The sequence below is a fragment of the Sciurus vulgaris genome (assembly GCF_902686455.1).
Source record: "Sciurus vulgaris genome assembly, chromosome: 9".
Taxonomy (NCBI): domain Eukaryota; kingdom Metazoa; phylum Chordata; class Mammalia; order Rodentia; family Sciuridae; genus Sciurus; species Sciurus vulgaris.
The window spans coordinates 107801191-107819755 of record NC_136469.1 but is presented as its reverse complement, the minus strand read 5'-3'; the positions used below and the strand labels follow the sequence as shown (position 1 = coordinate 107819755).

General features: G+C 33.8%; 1 protein-coding gene across 1 annotated transcript in view; it reads right to left on the bottom strand.

The window, feature by feature from the left end:
* Nucleotides 1–18565, bottom strand: part of LOC306669564 (gamma-aminobutyric acid receptor subunit alpha-2) — a 119916-nt gene that overhangs the window by 39774 nt on the left and 61577 nt on the right. The window contains exons 5-6 of the mRNA XM_079153604.1: nucleotides 5562–5782; nucleotides 3526–3608 (exon numbers count right to left, since the gene is read on the bottom strand). Coding sequence (XP_079009730.1) covers nucleotides 3526–3608; nucleotides 5562–5782 — 304 coding nt within the window. The remainder of the gene's footprint in view (nucleotides 1–3525; nucleotides 3609–5561; nucleotides 5783–18565) is intronic.

The following is an 18565-nucleotide window of genomic DNA, read 5'->3' as shown; positions in this document are numbered from 1 at the left end:
TCCACAATTGAAAAACCATAATTTCTGATCTACCAATGATTTTCTGAAGAACTTTTATGAACTTTTGCTCATGTGTATGCTTAGAAATAATAGTTACTCGTCCTTGACAAAATTCAGTATCACAGTCACATTGTCAACTGGGGAGTAAAAGGCTCAAGTGTCTCTGGAAATACCTCTGCCTCCAACCCTCCAGGACACTGAAAATTCCATTTCTTTGCATGTATAAGATATTTCCCTTAATACCACTGTGCTGGGGTGGTCCTGGTGCTGAACATGATCCAAGGTCCATAATCACAAATGAATTTCCATTCAAGCATCAGTAACAATACTGAATATTTATGAGTTTGTGTCTTATTTATTATGTGCCCTTTTCATGACATATTTCAATATTGTCTGGTTTTCTGAATGTTATTACTAAATGTTAATATCAGTGAAATACTGTTTTCATTACACATTCATTCACCTACATCCACAAGTAAATTATATGAAAGAATTTTTGAAATAGGATTATAAAATATAAAGATATATATTTTCATGTTACAGACTTCAACAACGGATATTTATATAATATTGTAGATGAATGAATTCTTGTTATTCTAAAGTCCAAATTGCTTAATAACTAATTTTAATTAATCATTAATGATTCCACTGATAAGATTACATAATAACTCAGTATTATAGTAACTAGCAGCCCATTTGCAGATCATCATGTGACTTGTTTTCTTTCTCCCATAAATATACATCTTGTCCCCCTCGTCAAAATCATTTCAAATATCACAAACTCAACAGATTAAGAAGATACATTGCCTAGGTCACTTTATATTAGAGGATCTTCAGGTTATTCCATAGTTATGAATCTTAATAAATTATGAAGTTTTTAAAAGTAATTTTAATTGACTTGAATTTGAGTGTTCATTTTTGACATAACTAAGAGAAACAAATGCCTATAAAAGTGTTTCAATTCCTAAAGAATTTGTGAGATACTCATGGGCAGGGATTAGGATTCATGTCTACAAGTAGCTTTCAGTTTGTTAATGTTAGATTGATAAATAAACAATATTTTAATTTTGTTATGAAAGATGCAGATCTGGAGAAGAGCCTGAGTATTTTTCAAAAAATGATTGATCCTGCCTATATCTTTTAAAAAAAGAAGTCACTGCATTGCATTAATTCAACAGGGATCCACTGCATTGTATTTTTTAGATTTTGAGTTTGATGAGAAAACATAAAATGGAAAATTGTGCAATGCAGATCAGAGAGGCTTTCCTGGTTCTCTAACATCATGCTTCTCATTGAAGCATAAAGAGAGAGAAGGACACTTGAACAAAATTCACTATAAATTCTGCCACTAAATTAGACTTCCATAAAATAATTTTATTTAATTTTGTTAAATAACCCAAATTTGAGACATGTTTATGCACTATACAAATGCATACTGACTGTTAATATTTGGTAATCAAGCACAGTACTCCCAAATCACTTTTGTCTAGTAACTTTTATCCTAAAGAGAATTTACAACATATTTTTGGCTAATACATAGAATAATCCTAGACTTCCATTCAGAAAGTTTTAAATCCAATGAAACAAAGAAGAATACAAAAATGTGAGACAACAGGAATAAAACAAACACAACTGAATTTAAAATTGTAAACATGTAGAAAAGATGCTTCTTTTATTTGAAGACAACAACAAAGTCTCAATATTCATTCATTTTTGTGGGTGGGAAGGACTTGTAAGTAAGCAAGGATTCAATGACCCGAGGAAAAAGTCACAGCTCCTTCTGCCAAATTTTGCTGTGTCAACATGCTAAGGTTTGACTTGGCTCTTTGGTCTATTATTCCACACTGGTGTCCAAACTTTTAACACCTATGGATCAAAAAATCTACCATACACAAGGATAAACAAGAGAACGTGCAAACTTTTGTTCAGCGTGTCAGTATATAAATGTGAAGAAAGCAAAATGAATAATAACTATTTAAACAGGCAATGCTTAACAAAAATTTTGTGGGTTGACCATAGACTTCATGGACAGAAACCTAAAATCTCAAGCATGCAATATTCCACTACTCTGCAGCTGTACTTTATCAGAGTTTTAAAGTTCACATAAAATATTTTTGAGCAAATTTACTTTAAGTATTGAGACATCATCACATCATTTATAGTTGATGTCATAACATCAATACCTTATCCACTGAAACATGCCTTTCCTTCTTGTATCATTACAGGCTCTTGGATAAATTCTTTCTTTGGTATGAAGGCTTTTGAAATTTCTCTTTAATGTCTCTTATGCAATGCAGATAAGTTATTCTCTGCTGCATCTGCTGTGGTTTTCTCAGCATTGTGTTTACATTGTATAACATGATTGACTATCTTAAATAAAGTTGGAAGAAATGGCAGTGTTAAAGTGATGGTTTCCATGACAATCAAGGAAGCTTGTGGTTTAAAAAGGAGGAGATTCTCAAGGAAAATTGAGAATGGACACCTTTTATAAGAATGTACAGAACAAACAAGATTGAACCTCTCACTCCATGAAACTATGGTCATCAAAATAATTAGAGGGGTTTGCATTCATATTAACCACCATTCTTCCCCCTTTCTTTCCATGGACAGCGTCTGTGTGGAGAAGGCACACTCTTTGGTCATACAAATTTTTAATCAGGTGAGAGCATTGTCTTTTTGTACTCAGCAGAGGAAAAAAAAAGACCTAAAACTGTTTTAAATGAATGGACAAAGATGGGGGTTCCAGAAAGAGCACAGCTTCTAAAAAGATCTGAGAAGAGGACATGCTCACACAAGGGAGAAGCTGCTTAGCTGGGTTCATGAGTTTAATTTGAATCTGCCTGGAGTGTCATGTGAGCCTAGGAGGCGGATTTGACCTTCCCCCTTTTCCATTATTCCGGGAGTGTGCATGCTTCAGCTTGACATATAAGATATAACCCAGGGACCTAAAGAACGGCCAAAGGCATAGAGCCTTTTTTGAAATGTTCTAAGTACAGAAGGTGCCTGTGTGTAGCAATCCAACTACATCATCTTTAAATTTATTTTAAGTAAAAATATCCCTTCCATTATGTAGACAGTAAAAGACAATTACACAGACCCTGTTCCTGAGCCTGTCCTTTGCAGCACAAGTGAGGGAAAATAAATAGAATCTATCTTTTGCAATTCATTCTTAGTTGATGAACAAATTACATTTTTAGAGTATTCTAGCACTAGAAAAAGAAATTAACTTATGGCCCTCACTTTAAAGGAGCTCCTCCTCTAGTTTTACACATGTACCAAGACACATGATGTTCCTTATCAGCATTAAAAGAAATGACAATTGAAGCACCATGATTAAAATTCTTGAGAGTACCAAGGGTTAGCTGATTAGTTCCTGGAGGGCAACCAGCATTTCTTTTACTACAGCATCTTATTGGGCCATAAGCATTTCATAACATCAGAAGAAACTATACAACTGAGCAACACTGCTGCTGACTACCACTAATATTATTGAACCAAAGCATATACATTCATCCTTGTACTTACAGCTGCCAAATTTCAGAGGACATGAATGAGCATCCATTGGAAAATCCTCCAAGTGCATTGGACATTCAGCTTGAACTGTAAGCCTAAAAGTCAAAATTCCACTCTTTGTTTAAGTAAATTGGCAAGTCAAGAAAAATCACTCGAAAAGTCACTGTTGTCAATAGAGTTAATGATGAGGTAGGACTTTCATTACAGCATCATGTTAGGCTACTTCGCATTTAAATACTTTTTTTTTTTCTTTCACATTTAGGAGTTCCCTCAGAAGACACTGGCATATATGAAATATGAACAAAATAACAATGGTTATTAAAGTCATACTTTACATTGCCAATTTCTACCCAGTAGTTTGCTATGAAGCAAAGAAATTTTATATGCATTTTTGAAGGGCTGTTTTCCCATTAACTTAACTGTTAATATTTAAAATCTTAACAAATATTTAAAACTCCATAATGAAGTGAATGCCATTTTTTCCCATCATCTCATCAACAACAGTACACAGCAAATATAAGAGTTCAATATTGGTTCAGAGGAACTCCCTTCAAAAAATACCAATTGTAAATGGGTATCATGCTGTACATAGACATAAAGATGTAAATGTAGAAACATATATATATGTAGTCATCTCCTAGAAATATCTTATTGATACTTATCCATGGTTATATTATGCTAACAAATTATGAAAGTCAAATATATTTTCCTGTATCTAAATAAAATACATATCATGATAAAGAATAATCACAGGATTTTTTTAATAAAACTTCCAATTACTCCATTTCACATAAAGGTAAAATGAACGGAGTAAGCTCAAAGAGGAACTCATAGAATGATCTGTCTCAACTAAGCAGAGCAAACGTGGCCAATGATTTATACATGACATATTTTTAAAAGAAGATTTAAATATAAGCCCATCCAATATTTTCTAACCTTTTATATGTTCTGTGCCTATATTTTGCTTAAATACAAAATTTCTAATCATTGATTTAACCCATAAGAATGAGTGACCAAAGTGCAATGTCATCAGGGATACTGCATCTGAAAATAATGCAAGACTCAGGGAGAGAGGCAGGAAGAACAGCTAATAGTTCCATTTTAGGTAATGGCCATCTAGCAATGAGTCCTCAAGAGTGGTTTCTTTCCAGATCAAAAACAGTACAGGGCTGTATTACTGCCCTTCTTAAATAACTTTCACAACTGAAACTGAGCACTTGCTTTGCATATGAAATGAATAACACATCAAATCCTCGGAATACAATGTCTATATACACAATATTAACAATTATCCAGTCTTCACATCCTTAAACATTAATTTTGATTCTGCATCATTTTACTTGTTTTTTCTTTCTTTCATAATACAAGTAAGTTATTTAAAATATTAATGAGAATAGTTAAAATGGAATAACTGTTAGAATCAACAACTGTGTATCTTTTGATAATTTCATTAAAGGTTGTACCATATGAAATTAATGCTGTATGAATTTTTTTATTACAAAATGGCAATTTCACATGGCTCAGTCTAGTACATATGCTTATGGTATTCAATATACTTATAAAACTTAATAATCAAAAACCCTTAAATATTTTTTCTAGGGAAGCTTCATAATGGGGATCCAAATATTAAACTAAGTTAAATGATGCTTTAAAAATCACTCAAATTTGAAGAAATATGAATATAGGATAGTTGATGGAATAAGAAAATGAAATTCCATGCTGGTATAAACAAAATTAAAGGCAAGGTATTAAAAATGTACTTAGTTCAAATGCAGTGTTGAAGAATTAATAACCAAAAACATAAATCTTCAATAACTAAGGCAATTCTTAAGTTTGAAAATATTGTGATTAAAATTGAATTTGTAAATATTATGTTTTATATATTTTACATATTCTAGCACATATTCTAGCATTTACAAAGCATATAATACTTTAATAATCTGTTAGAAATAAGTTCAACTTGTGCTAATATCTGACAACTGCATTGCCTGGGGTTTTAATGTATGGACTTCTCAATATCATATGCCACATCAAGCCTAGAAACATACCTCATTGTGTACAGTAGAGTCCCGTCATCCTGGATTCGAAGCAGTTTATTTGGCATTGTCATATTATGAGCTACTGACTTTTTGCCATTGTGAAAGAAGGTATCTGGAGTCCAGATTTTGCTAGCCATTAAATTGTTAAGTCGAAGGATATTCATAGGTCCTTTAAATTTCAAACGTTCATCTTTCCATTTTTGCCGAAAGAAAACATCTATTGTATATTCCTGAAATACAAAATAGCATTCTTTGAAAACAACAAATATTTAGATACAATAGGACACTACAAAATTTCCAACAAATATAACAATTTTAAATAGTTCACAGAGCACTATGTTGAGAGAAGTAAATTTTACCTCCAAGGATTATACCTTTAGCTTGTCAATAAATGTTGCTACTTAGAATGGGATAAAATGTGTGGATTTACAAACTTAGCTACATAGTCTTTTGGAAAAGAAAATAAGAAATGGACTGTATCTGGCCTCTTTCAGTTGAACAAGATCTCAGACTTATAGTTTAAAACTTTTTGGAGAGGGCATATGCTTCTGCAAGGTCTGGGTAGGTTGTTTCAGCTAGGTTATCCCAAGAAAAAATGGGCAGGTAGATTTCCTAGGAGCAAAAATGAATAAATAAGAAGAAAGGAGGAGAGAGAAAGAGAAATGAAATGACTTTTAAGCACATTGTCAGATCTGTATGAGTCATCATTTCCTGTTGCCAAAGAAACTGTAGACTACCATATTTCTTTTTTAATCCTAAAAAAAATAGTGAGATATCATATTGTTAACAAGAATGTAATAGGGAATGATGATTTCAATAGTTTATTTGTGAAATTAGTTTTAACATAAGTACTTTACCAAGTTATTAGACCCCAAAAGTGTGAATATTTTGTAATACATGTTCTCATGTTAAAATGTATTTTAAAATATTTATAGAGACTAGCTAGTGATCAATTTCTCTATTATCATTCTCCAGTCCTTTAATTTAGGGGAACCTCTGTCCCTCTTCTCTTTTCTTTCCTGTTACACTTTCTTTCCCCCCAGGTTCTTAAGGGAATGTATGCATGTTAGATGAAATACACAATTCATAATTGTGATTAAAACTAACAATCTATTAAAATTTAAAATTTTTGTCAATGTATGTTTGTACACTTGCATTATAAATAATTAAAAGTCAATTAAATGTAAATTTCAATTTCAATTATATACCCAAGATTGGAAATTCCAAAACTATCCTTTGAGCACAAAACAATCATCACATATTTGGAAATAAACTCCCCAGCAACTGGCAATTTCACTTAACTGACTATTTTTCTTAAAAAAGACACTTTAAAAGGGCCATATGATGAAAACATCATATCATTTACACAAATTTGAATCAGGTGATGATTCTTGAGGATTCATCAAAATTTGAATGGGTGATGATAATAACAAGTATCAGTCACAGACAATAAGTAGAAGATGAATAGTAACTCTGGGCTATGCCTTTAATCCTGGGGAAAAATTTAATAATCAAATCCGTCTTCTCTCCATGGCCTCTTTGTTTACTTTTTAATGTTTAATACTATTTAAATGGAACCAAAAGAAGAAGAAAAGATTAAAAGATAGTTCTTTGCACTGTACGTTTTTCTTCAAGTATTTCTTTTCAACAGTGGCCCCTCAAATTCCAGCCTAAAACAATATATGTGGTGACATTAATTTTTCCAGGCTAACTGAAGATGTTTTAAAATTATGAAACCTGAAATTCAATTTTTCTATTTCTGTAAAAGTAGAGTAAGCTTTATCTGTTTCTGAAGCTACTGATACGGCAGTCATTTCCAGGAGACCTACCACATAGGACATTCTTGAAGTTTCAAACAGAAAAGTTTCAGGCAATCTCTTTCTAAAACTTGTTTTCAGGAACATTATTCATCTTTGAGTCCTCACAATGTCCCAAGTGCGCCCTGTCAATCTCCTGACATGATCTGTATCTTTTAATCCCCCTCCACTAGGCAAACTCATGTTGCCAACTTTAACAGTCCACACTGCATGCCATTCCTTGGTGCAGCAAGCCCTCCCACTGCCTGCACTGGGAACTCGACTCACCCGGTTGCTTCACCTGGGTTGTGGGGGAAACAACTTTCTTTGTACCTTTATAAAGCTCTCCACTACTGTGATGTGGTTTAATTGCAATTTAATTGCTCCTCTACTGTCCAACTACCTTGCAAATATTTAAGAAAGCCACCCTACTTTCACTTGTACTTTTCAGTTTTATTTTCAGAAACATAAAAGAGTATGAAGATTATTACACAAAACTTGCAACCATCACCTAATTAAAACATCACAAAGACTGGAGCCCTCCTTCCTTTACTCCTCCCCCTACTCCCTAAGGAAAAAATTATTTTGAATTTGGTGTGTATCATTCCCCTACTTATACTTCCAAATTTACAACATAAATAAATTTACTGTGTCACATTGTAAGTGTTTATTACATGGTGTCAGACTCTGACTATTTTTCTGACATTTGCCATTTTCCTGGAACATTTTTAAGACTTATTTGCCACAATGTATCCAGCACTTGGCTTCCATTTCATTGTATTGAACACTATATTGGAAGACTATTTCACTAGAGAGTCCTGTTTTCCTTGTCCTTCAATATTTTCTCTATTTTCAGCTTGTCATTGTCATAAGTGATATTGCTGTGAATGTTCTCCTTCAACAATTCTAGTACAAAGGTATTAGAATTACTCTGCACCAGAGGTCTGCAAACTTTTTCCATGAACAGCCAGTTAATAAACATTTTAGGATCTATGGACCTATGGTCTGTATCACAACTACCCAACTCTGCTATTCTAGTGCGAAAACTGAGATCACAGTACTGGGATCAGGATGGCTATGTTCCAATAAAACTTTGTTTAAAAAATAAGCGGCTGACAGGATTTGTCTCTTAAAGTTGAAAGAGTGCTGAAAACTATTGAAAACTCAGTACTAGGGAGTGCAGAAGCCAGAATGTAATGAGTTGAGGAGCAAACAGGGTTCAAGTGGGTGAAGAATAAAATCCTCTCCTTACTTCTAAATTTGTAAATGCCAGTAAGGGAGATCAGAGTTCAAGCAGCAACTAAATTGACCACTGCCTCTACACTAAACCTACTAGTGGAAGTGATGAAGTTTATGCACCTTTAAAGTAACCAGATGTTATCAAATTGAAATCCTTGGAGGTATGTAAATTTATATTCTCACTAGCAGTGTAAAAACTTTCTCTACAACTCGGCATAGAATAATAGTATTTCAACTTAGCCATTATGGTCAGTGTAAAATGGTTCCTGGTGATCTTATGTGCTTTTCTCTGTTATGAAATTTAATACATGTTCATGTTTATTAAAAATTCTATTTTTCTCTTTTATGAATTGTCTGTTCATTTCATTTACTCACTTTCCTTTCAAGGTATCTGTCTTTTTCTTATTGAGTTATGGAAATGCTTTACATATTCTATATACAAACATTTCTGAAAGAACACATAACTCAATATGAATTATCATAGCAATATACTAAATGTCGTAACTGTATCCTGAATATTTCTTTTCAAGATATAAAAATTCTTTCTGCTTCTCACATTTAGACTGTTCATTCACCTGGATTTACTATGTATTACGGATTATAAAGGTCTAATTTTATTTCTTTTCAAATGGAAAATCAGCTTTACCAGCACCATTTATTGACTTATTCATCTTTCCCCAGATATACCATGGCATTTCTACCATGTATCTAGTGACCATGTAGTTATGAATCTGCTTCTGGTTTCTATTTTTCACATTGTTTGTCTATCCCCAAATCAATTTCAAAATCACGATTACAAAGTCATGTAAGTTTGAATTCATAGTATTTTCAGTATTATCCAGATGAAGATATTTGATAATTTACATTATGCCTTTTCTTTTTTTATACTAGAAACATTGTGAACCATGAGGGGTTTTTTTTTTTTTTTTTTCATTATTTCCAAAATATTGGAATAGTGTATTGATTTCTTTTGTTTATATTTTTGTCATTAATCTTTAATTTTACTTCAGTTGTAATATGACTGTGTTCTGTAAAATACCAATTCTTTACAATTTATTGAAAATTTCTTAAGAGACTCATTAAATCTAGCCATCTTCATTTTTTAATGAGAATTCAGTTCATTTGCATTTATTCTAATTACTAATACTAGACATGTTCCCAGGCTATATTATTTTTAGTGATGACAATTAAAATGACGAAAATAGAGGATTTAACACTTATAGATTTCACATTATTAAATGATGAAAATAAATAAGAGGAACATTCATTGCATATTTACTATGAACAAGAATTTCCAAATAAATTATTTGTATTTGATTTTCTGAAACACTTTAAAAACACATTTTCTCAGTATCTGAAAGGAATATTCTTGACATTTTCTTAAAATTAACTTCAGGTTTTCTATAAGTATATAGTAATACAATGATTACTTTATTTGTGCTTTACTAGGCAATTACCAAAAGGTACAAAAGAGCAAAACTTCTATAAGAAATTTCTAAAAGAAATAAGTAATAACAATATTAATTACATACACAGTCAAATTAAGTACAAAGTTAGTAAGAAACAACAACAAAAAAATAAGAATGAATTTTCATGCAAGTCTCCTACAGCCTACATACAGGAGAAGGAGGAATGATTGATGGATGAAAACGAAGAGTTGAAAGATCCATATGTTTCAAGATTTGAAAAATTCCTTATAGGAAATTTAATCCAACTTCCTCCTTCTATTGATGTGGTCATAGATAAATTCAGTGAATTTCCTGTTTCCAAGATTGTTAAGAAATCAACCCAAACAAGGATACAGTTTTCAGTCCAATGATTTTTATCAGCCAAAAAAAAAAAAAAAAAAACCATATATATAGAAATATGTATACAAATATATATATATACATTTATACAGTAAAATCCCTTAGTGTTTCTTCCATAATTTGTCCTGCAAACAGGCAAATCAGGCTTTTCTTTGCACATCCTGTTATATAAACATGATTTCAAGGACATATTTACTTAGTGAAGGCAGCATATTCTTTAGTGCCTGACTTCATTAATTATAAGTCAATACATATAGACAATTTCTGAAGAATTATGTCTACTCTCTAAAACACAACCAAACTGCAGGACTGATCTTGGAGTGATTCCTTATTTACTTTGATTTACTAAGTGTATTTAAAAGCATCAAATTTATTTTATTATGCCCCTTTTGCTAATAAAGGCTAGTCTCCCCTGAGTATATTCCAATCTGTGTGCTTCTTCTATAATGAAGAAAAATGTGGTTCATAAAGCAGGTATGCAGCAATTAAGCAAACAACACTCTTGGAATATACAAGAATAGTATACTTCAAAGACTTCAGCTGGCACTTAAGGGAGTTAGACAACAAATTTAGCATAGTATTAGTTTTGCAAAAATCGCAAAGAAGTGGGGCACTTAAGGGCAACAGTCAGCAGAATGCCAATAAAACCAATTAGTACAAAATCATAAAGCCCTAATATACAAAGAAGCTCACACAAACAGAAATCATTAAACAACAGCTACCGCATATTCTGACCATGCCAATATAACCAATTAGTACAAAATCATAAAGTCCTAATATACAAAGAAGCTCACACAAACAGAAATCATTAAACAACAGCTACCACATATTCTGACCATTATGAAAGTAACATATTTGGATTTTCCCTATGGGATTAGTGGCCAGACAAGTTTCACTAATAAATTAGAAATTGATACTAAAGATTCATATTCTAATAGCATGTTATTAAAACATATTTAATAAAGTATTCAAAATAATAGTTTTATGTAATATTGCATTTCACTTTGATTAATTTATGCCATTTAAAATTTATAACAACTTTATTAAACATGCAAAATTATTTCCACTTCACGGGCAGGGATTCTAAAGCAATATTCATTTTCTAAAAGCCAAAATTTAAACTTAAACTCTGTGCTTCCAAACATCAGGATCTTTTCATTATACTATGCCAAAAAACAACTTTTAAGGGCAGGACACAAAAGTGAAATTACCTTCCTTCATAGATGAATAAATGGATACTAATCATGGATTATGGATGGTTACAGAAAGAATTATGTTGCAGGATCAAGACTGGAATTTTAGAATCTCTTGAAAGTACACTCTTCAATTAGTGATGTTGGAAAAACTGGATATTCACATGCAAAAAACTGAAATTGGACACTTCTTTTACATCACACACACACACACACACACACACACACACACACACACACACAAATCAACAAGAAATGAATTAAAGACTTCCAAAAAGGACTGAAACTCTAAAATCCCTAGGGGAAATTTAGAGGAGAAACTTCTTGACCTTGACCTTGGCAATCGTTTTTTGGACAACAAATACTCACATACCCATCCATTAGTAACCTAGGCAATGAAAGCAAAATCAAACAATTCATACTAAAGCAAACTAAAACCTTTTTTACAGTGTAGGAAACAATGAAAAGACAGTCTATGAATTAGGAGAAACACAACAGCAAAAATCAAACTGATTTTAAAAATGGGTAAAGTGACTGAATAGAAACTTCTCCAAATATAACCTAACACCAGCCTAAAGGCATATGAAAAACTGCTCAGCACCACTATTCACCATAAAAATACATATTAAAGCCTCAAAGAGATAACAATCTCCTATCTGTTAGGGAGGTATTATAAAAAAGACAATAGGTCAACGTTGGCAAGGGTTGTGGGTTAAAGGAAACCCTTGCACACTGTGGGGAAAATGAAAATCAGTGCAGCCATTGTGGAAAATAGTATGGAGTTCCCTCAAAAATAAAAATAAAAACAGAACTACCACATGTTCATGTGTAATAATTCTGCTGCGTGAGTATTCAGTGAAACAAATTCAGCACCTCAGAGAGACATTTGCACTTCGATGTTCACTGCAGCATACATTAGCCAAGACACAGAAACAACCTAAGTTTCCACTGATGAATAAATTTGAATTAAAAAAAAGCTGTTTATTTATATATGTGCATATAAAGTACAAAACTATGTGTATATATATGTGTGTGTATGTATGTGTGTACTTATATGTGGAATACTGCCAATTGTGACAACGTGGTTGAACCTGGAGGACACTATGCTAAGTGAAATAAGCTAGACTCAGAAAGAAAAATACTGCATGATCTCACTTGTATGTGGAATCTTTATAATAAAGAAAAAAATCTAGTACATAGAAACAGAGACTGAAAATGTAACTATAGGCAGGGAGAGAGAGGATATGGGGACGTACAAGACAAAGGATATAAAGTTGCAGATATGTAAAATAAATAAGTTTAGAGATAGAAGGTAGAACATGAGGACTGTAGTTTAATATTGTGCTGTATGAAGTTTCCTAAAAGAATAGATTTTAGGTGAGCTTACTGTAAAAAGAAAGAGACAAAGAGAACGAAAGAAAGAAAGAAAGAAAGAAAGAAAGAAAGAAAGAAAGAAAGAAAGAAAGAAAGAAAGAAAGAAAGAAAGAAAGAAAGAAAGAAAGAGAAAGAAAGAAAGAAAAAGGAAGGAAGGAAGGAAGGAAGGAAAGAAGAAGAAAGGAAGGAAAAAAGCAAGGAAAAAGAAAAAGTAAAAAGTAACTATATGAGTTACTGGATATGTTGATTTTCTTGACTATAATAACTACTCCACTATGTATACTTATACCAAAACATCATTTGTATACCTTAAATATATGCATTAAGAAAAAAGCTTTTCATATTTAAAACTTGACTCACATACAAGATCAAAGCATAAAATGATAATAAATTAATCTATATGAAATTGATGCAAGAGCAGTCTCTTATGTTAGGTAGATCAGGGCACCTGACCTTGAGCAGGTTATTTAACCTTTAAGTCAGCTGACTTATCTGAATAAAATAAAACCTACCTGCTAGGACTCTTACAAGGAAGAGCTGAGACAACATATGTAAAGGTTTTAGAAGACAATTTGGACATCAAAGAAGATAGTCTAAAATAAATCACCTTCAAAGGATCTTCCTCCCTCCTCTCACACCTAACAAAAGGGTAGCCCAACAAGACAAGAATATCCAACAGCTAACAGTCACAAAGTAGGGTGCAGGGCAGCAGCTCAGTAAGATGCCACAAGAGAACACCATCAGAGGACAGGCACCAGTGTTTTGAATGACTGCACAATAAGAAGATCCTCCAGAGGAAATGCAAATGTGCTCTACAGAAGGGACACATCTCTAAGCCATTTATCTACAATACCCCTGGCACTGAGAGAGATTTACACACCAAACCAGGTAAGTAAAAGGATATTTGACCCTTTTTCTAATCTCCTTTATCCTTGACTTGACTCTGGAAAGAACACAAAGAGGAGAAGATCACTGCCCAGCCCAGGTGGTACAGCCCCCAGCTGTGAGTCAGGGTGGGAAAAGGAGAGAAGACATACAGCCTGAAGAGAATGATGCATAGCTTGCACTGGATTGGACTCTTTATGAGCTGTGGAAAACACTCGGATGTGGGAAAGCGAATTTCAAATAACAGTGTGGACGAATTTGATCAGTTGAATTTCTAAAGCCTTTGGGATAACGTGCAAACACTTTCACAAACTCCAAGGCCCAGAGTAAACTCTTCCTCTCTTACCTCTCTAGCTTGTCTCTAGCAATTTCTCTCTCTCTCTCTCTCTCTCTCTCTCTCTCTCTCTCTCTCTCTCTCTCTCTCCCTCTCTATCTATCTCTCTCTCGCAACAATAGTGATACATATTTTGCAGGGCCTCTGAGATATCATGCCATCTTTCTATGCACATTCACTGATCTCTGCTGGAGTCATTCTTCTATAATTGCTCCCAATTTCTGGCCAACTTCAACTCCACACTGAGAACAAGGGTCCTTACCGCCTTCCTCATGAGCAATGGCATGAGGAACATCATAAGAAATTAAATGTAATAACAAATATTTTGAGAAACAACATCCTAAATGGGGCTTAAGGATAAAAGGCATCAGCAAACATGGTTGGCAGGAAAGTTCTTAAATGCTTAATGGCAAACGACCGCTTGCATGTAATACCCTGATTCTTCCATTCACAGGTATGAAATGTCGTATGTTTGTGAGTGTGTTTGCATGCTGTGTCTTTGTACTGTATTAAGCTATTCAAGTAAGCTTTTATTTGGCTTAATAGTTATATTTTGAAGGATGTGTATACATCAAAAAACTGCAATAAGAAATTATTTGGTAAAAAAAAAAAAAAAACTGTTTTGAATGTCTTATGGGGCAATTAGCTGTAACAGCATTAATAAAGTAAACCTGAGTACTTTTCAAGCCCCATCTCCCATCCCTGAGAGCACCCTTGGTTCCAGTCATACTGAACTTTTTTACTTAGCAAGCTCTTTCTGTTTGCGTCAAGATATTCTTCTACTATGAAGATGACCCATCTTTCTTTGTCCTCCTCAGCTATCTTTTTTTTTGTCCCCAGAGATCTTTGTAACATCTAGATCCTCTGCTCACATTCCCTCAGCTACCATATTCATCCATATATACTTCAATAAAGGACTTATCACACTTTTAAAATTAATGATTTTTCTTAGCTGTCTCCCACTGTACTATGAGCAACCCTAGGGCAAGTCCTGGTTATACTTAGATATTTCAATTTCCAACACTATGACAGTGTATGTGTGTGTGTGTGTGTGTGTGTGTGTGTGTCTGTGCATGCACACACACACACACACACACACACTCACACTCACACACACACATATATATATAATCTTGTTGAAATAGACAAATACAGTCATGTCTTCCAGGAAACCAGACCTCAGTAAAGAAAAAAGACGAGAAGATTTTTATAATCCAGTGTGCAATGTCATAAAATGTAGGAACACTGTGAAGCGGAGCATTAGGAAAGGAAGCTTTGACTATCTGGAGTAACCTAAAAAGGCATTAGAGAAAATGAAACTTGAGCTTTGCCATGAATATATAAAACATCTCCAGTTGGTGAAGGAGGAGGGAAGCACAACAGCAATGGGGAAAAACACGTGCAAGGCCAGAGCTGTTAAAGATAATGGCCTGTTTGGAGAACAGTGAGAAGTTCAATGCAATCTTTAAAAATAAAAGCCTCGTTGAGAGTTATAATGCCTTAGAACTGTTGCCCTCTGTCTCCCCTCCTTCCTCAACCACGCTGCTTAAAAATGCCACCTCCATTCTTTCTCCACTTCCTCACCTCCCACAGGCCTCCGCCCACTGCAATCTGGTTGCTTTTACCAGCACCAGCAAACACCTCCTTGTTCTTAATCTATTAACACATTTAAACATTTTTCTTGGCTTTACCATAATATAGGACATGGTTATTTTCTCCCTGCTTTTGCAATCAATGCTCAGGAGAATGTATTGACACTTTCTAGGTGTTGTGGCAACCTTAGTGGAATTGTCTCTCCTGCTGTGAGACAATTCTCCTCATGGGATCTTAGCCTTTCCCCTGCCTGTCAATTATCTATATGGAGTGATATCTCCTGGAAAATATATGAGAGTAACAACAATATAAAATTATTCGCCCAAGAGACAGACTAAAGAGTTGCCACCCAGAAAAAGAACAATTGCTACAATTTTTATTTCAGAAATCATAGTTGTGTCTTATGTAGTTTATACAAAAGAACAGGGCGGGTCTTCTACTCTGTCCCTAGGAGACTGAGAGAGCTAAGAATGAATGTACCAAGTATATTATCCTTTCTTCTCCAGAATAATAATAAATGGTGTTAGACTCTTTATCCTGCTCTTTTTCCTGGAACTGTTACCCCACTTCCCAGGCAAGGTTTAACTGTGGGCAAATCTTGTCGGTTCATGCATTACCAGAGGAGCCATGTGACCTTCAGTAAATAGAATCCCATTTTGATAGAGGAGTGTGATATAGATATCTGACTATTACTCATCATTGCATCTGATAAGGAATGAAGTATGGCGGTCTCTAACTTTTATTGTTAAGGATCAAAGTGCATTCTAGCTCAGAGAAGGAAGCCACCCTTTGATTTGTGAGACAACCTCAATTTCTCCCTCTTAGTCTCCTCTTCAAACTTTTAAATCTTTTTTCCCCTGTTCTTTAAAAACTGGCATTCTAGAGTATGTATAAAAGTACAAGGCCAATTCCACTCCAATCTCTTTCCTTGTACTTATATGCATGCTTATAGTTTCAACAACCATCAGACGGCTTCCAACCATCTCACTGGAAGCCCCTCTGAGCTGCAGATCAATGTCTGCTATCTAAACATTCTCACTAAATAAACCTTATTTCAGTATGCTCAAGAACCCAAATATTCATCCAATAAGCAACAAAGCAAAAGTAAACCAATCTTCTATTTGTGACCCATGTCAGTGTGAATGGTACCACCATCCACACAATCACCCATGCTTACATTCTGTATTTCTACCAACCCCTGCAACCAGAAGATCACCAAGTCTTGTCAATTAAACCAAGAGAGATCTTTTAAATCATTTTAGGTCTTTACATCTTCAGTACCACTACCCTGGTTCAGTTCACAATCCTCTCTTACATGAACAATAATAGCTTTCTAGCTAGGTTAGACATTATAGGATTGCAGAAAATCTGTACATGTACTGTACCTTCCCTCTAATCCCCCACCAATCTTATACTAGATGTTTGCTTCACACAAAATAAAGTCAAATGCTTAAATGGTTAAAATGTGCACTATCATGCCCATAATTTGCAATTGAGTCCACAGGTCTTAAAATGGTCCCAAAAAGCAACCAATTTAATACATACACCAATGCTGGTGTGTGTGAATCATATTTTGAGGAATGATTTTTAAAATTTCTAGGAGGAATGGGGAAATATTTCCTGAGTGAATGAATGTTCTTTGAGTCTAATTCCTAACCTTCCAAAATACCAATAACCATCAAGTAATCAACTTCTACATGCTAACTTTAAAATGGATAAACATTATTACTTTACTTCTGATATACTGTTTGCCATGTTTGTAGCAGGTTTCCTTAATTAATGACATTTACAAATAATAGTCTCCAATAAAGCATAACAGATAAATCCAGTGTCAACCCAGAGATTAAGATCTAATAATTCTCCAACTCTATGATGTTAACTACTAAACTATACAATATCCCAGTGGTTTCTGAGCATGCTAAGAGATAATTCTATATTTACAGAGGAAGAAAAGTATTAACCTAGTGAATCAATATAATCAATAAGCCAAAGTCACACTTGCTTGACTGTCTGTTTCTTAAGAGCTTAAAACTAACCCCTGGATCAGAAATCTCAATATTCCTCTGAAGTTTCCACAGTTCAAGCTCTAACCTTAACACTTAGCAATAGTTAACCATTTGCGCCAAGGCACAATAATGGCTTGCTGCACCAATTATGAGAGAAGAATATGCAATACAGTGAAAATGTTCCCCAATATAGGAAAGTACATCCTATATTGAAACCAGAACAGGAAAAAAACAACAGAGGAGTTAGTTAGAAATTGCTATAATACACACGCCTACTACAAACTTTGTCAGTTGTCAGCTTCTAGTGCATTCCAACATTTAATTACCTTCTTACTCATGAATTTTTAAAATGTTGAAATAAAAGATTTTTAACTTAATTGCAGACACTGTAATTAGAATCTTTAATTATAATTTAGATCTACAACTTTCTTCGGACAATTACACTCCTTAATGATTCTGAGATATCTGTGTGTGTGTGTGTGTGTGTGTGTGTGTGTGTGTGTGTGTTCATTTGCTTCTTAATTCTTTTTGCTATGTTGCTTTTTCCTCTCAGGCTAATGCCACAACAAATTTGCATCACCGACCTGAACGAGAGAACTTAGGGGTGTAGGTTTTGCTACTGAACAGAAATGAGTGCACAGAAACAAGAGTGTATTACATAGAAATAAGTGTATCAACTAAGCAGTTAGAAGTGAACTTAAATATATCCTTTATTTTTTCCTTATTAACAAATTGCTTCTCTAAAGCATTAATTAGATGTCTCCCTCTTCTTTTTCACTTGTAGG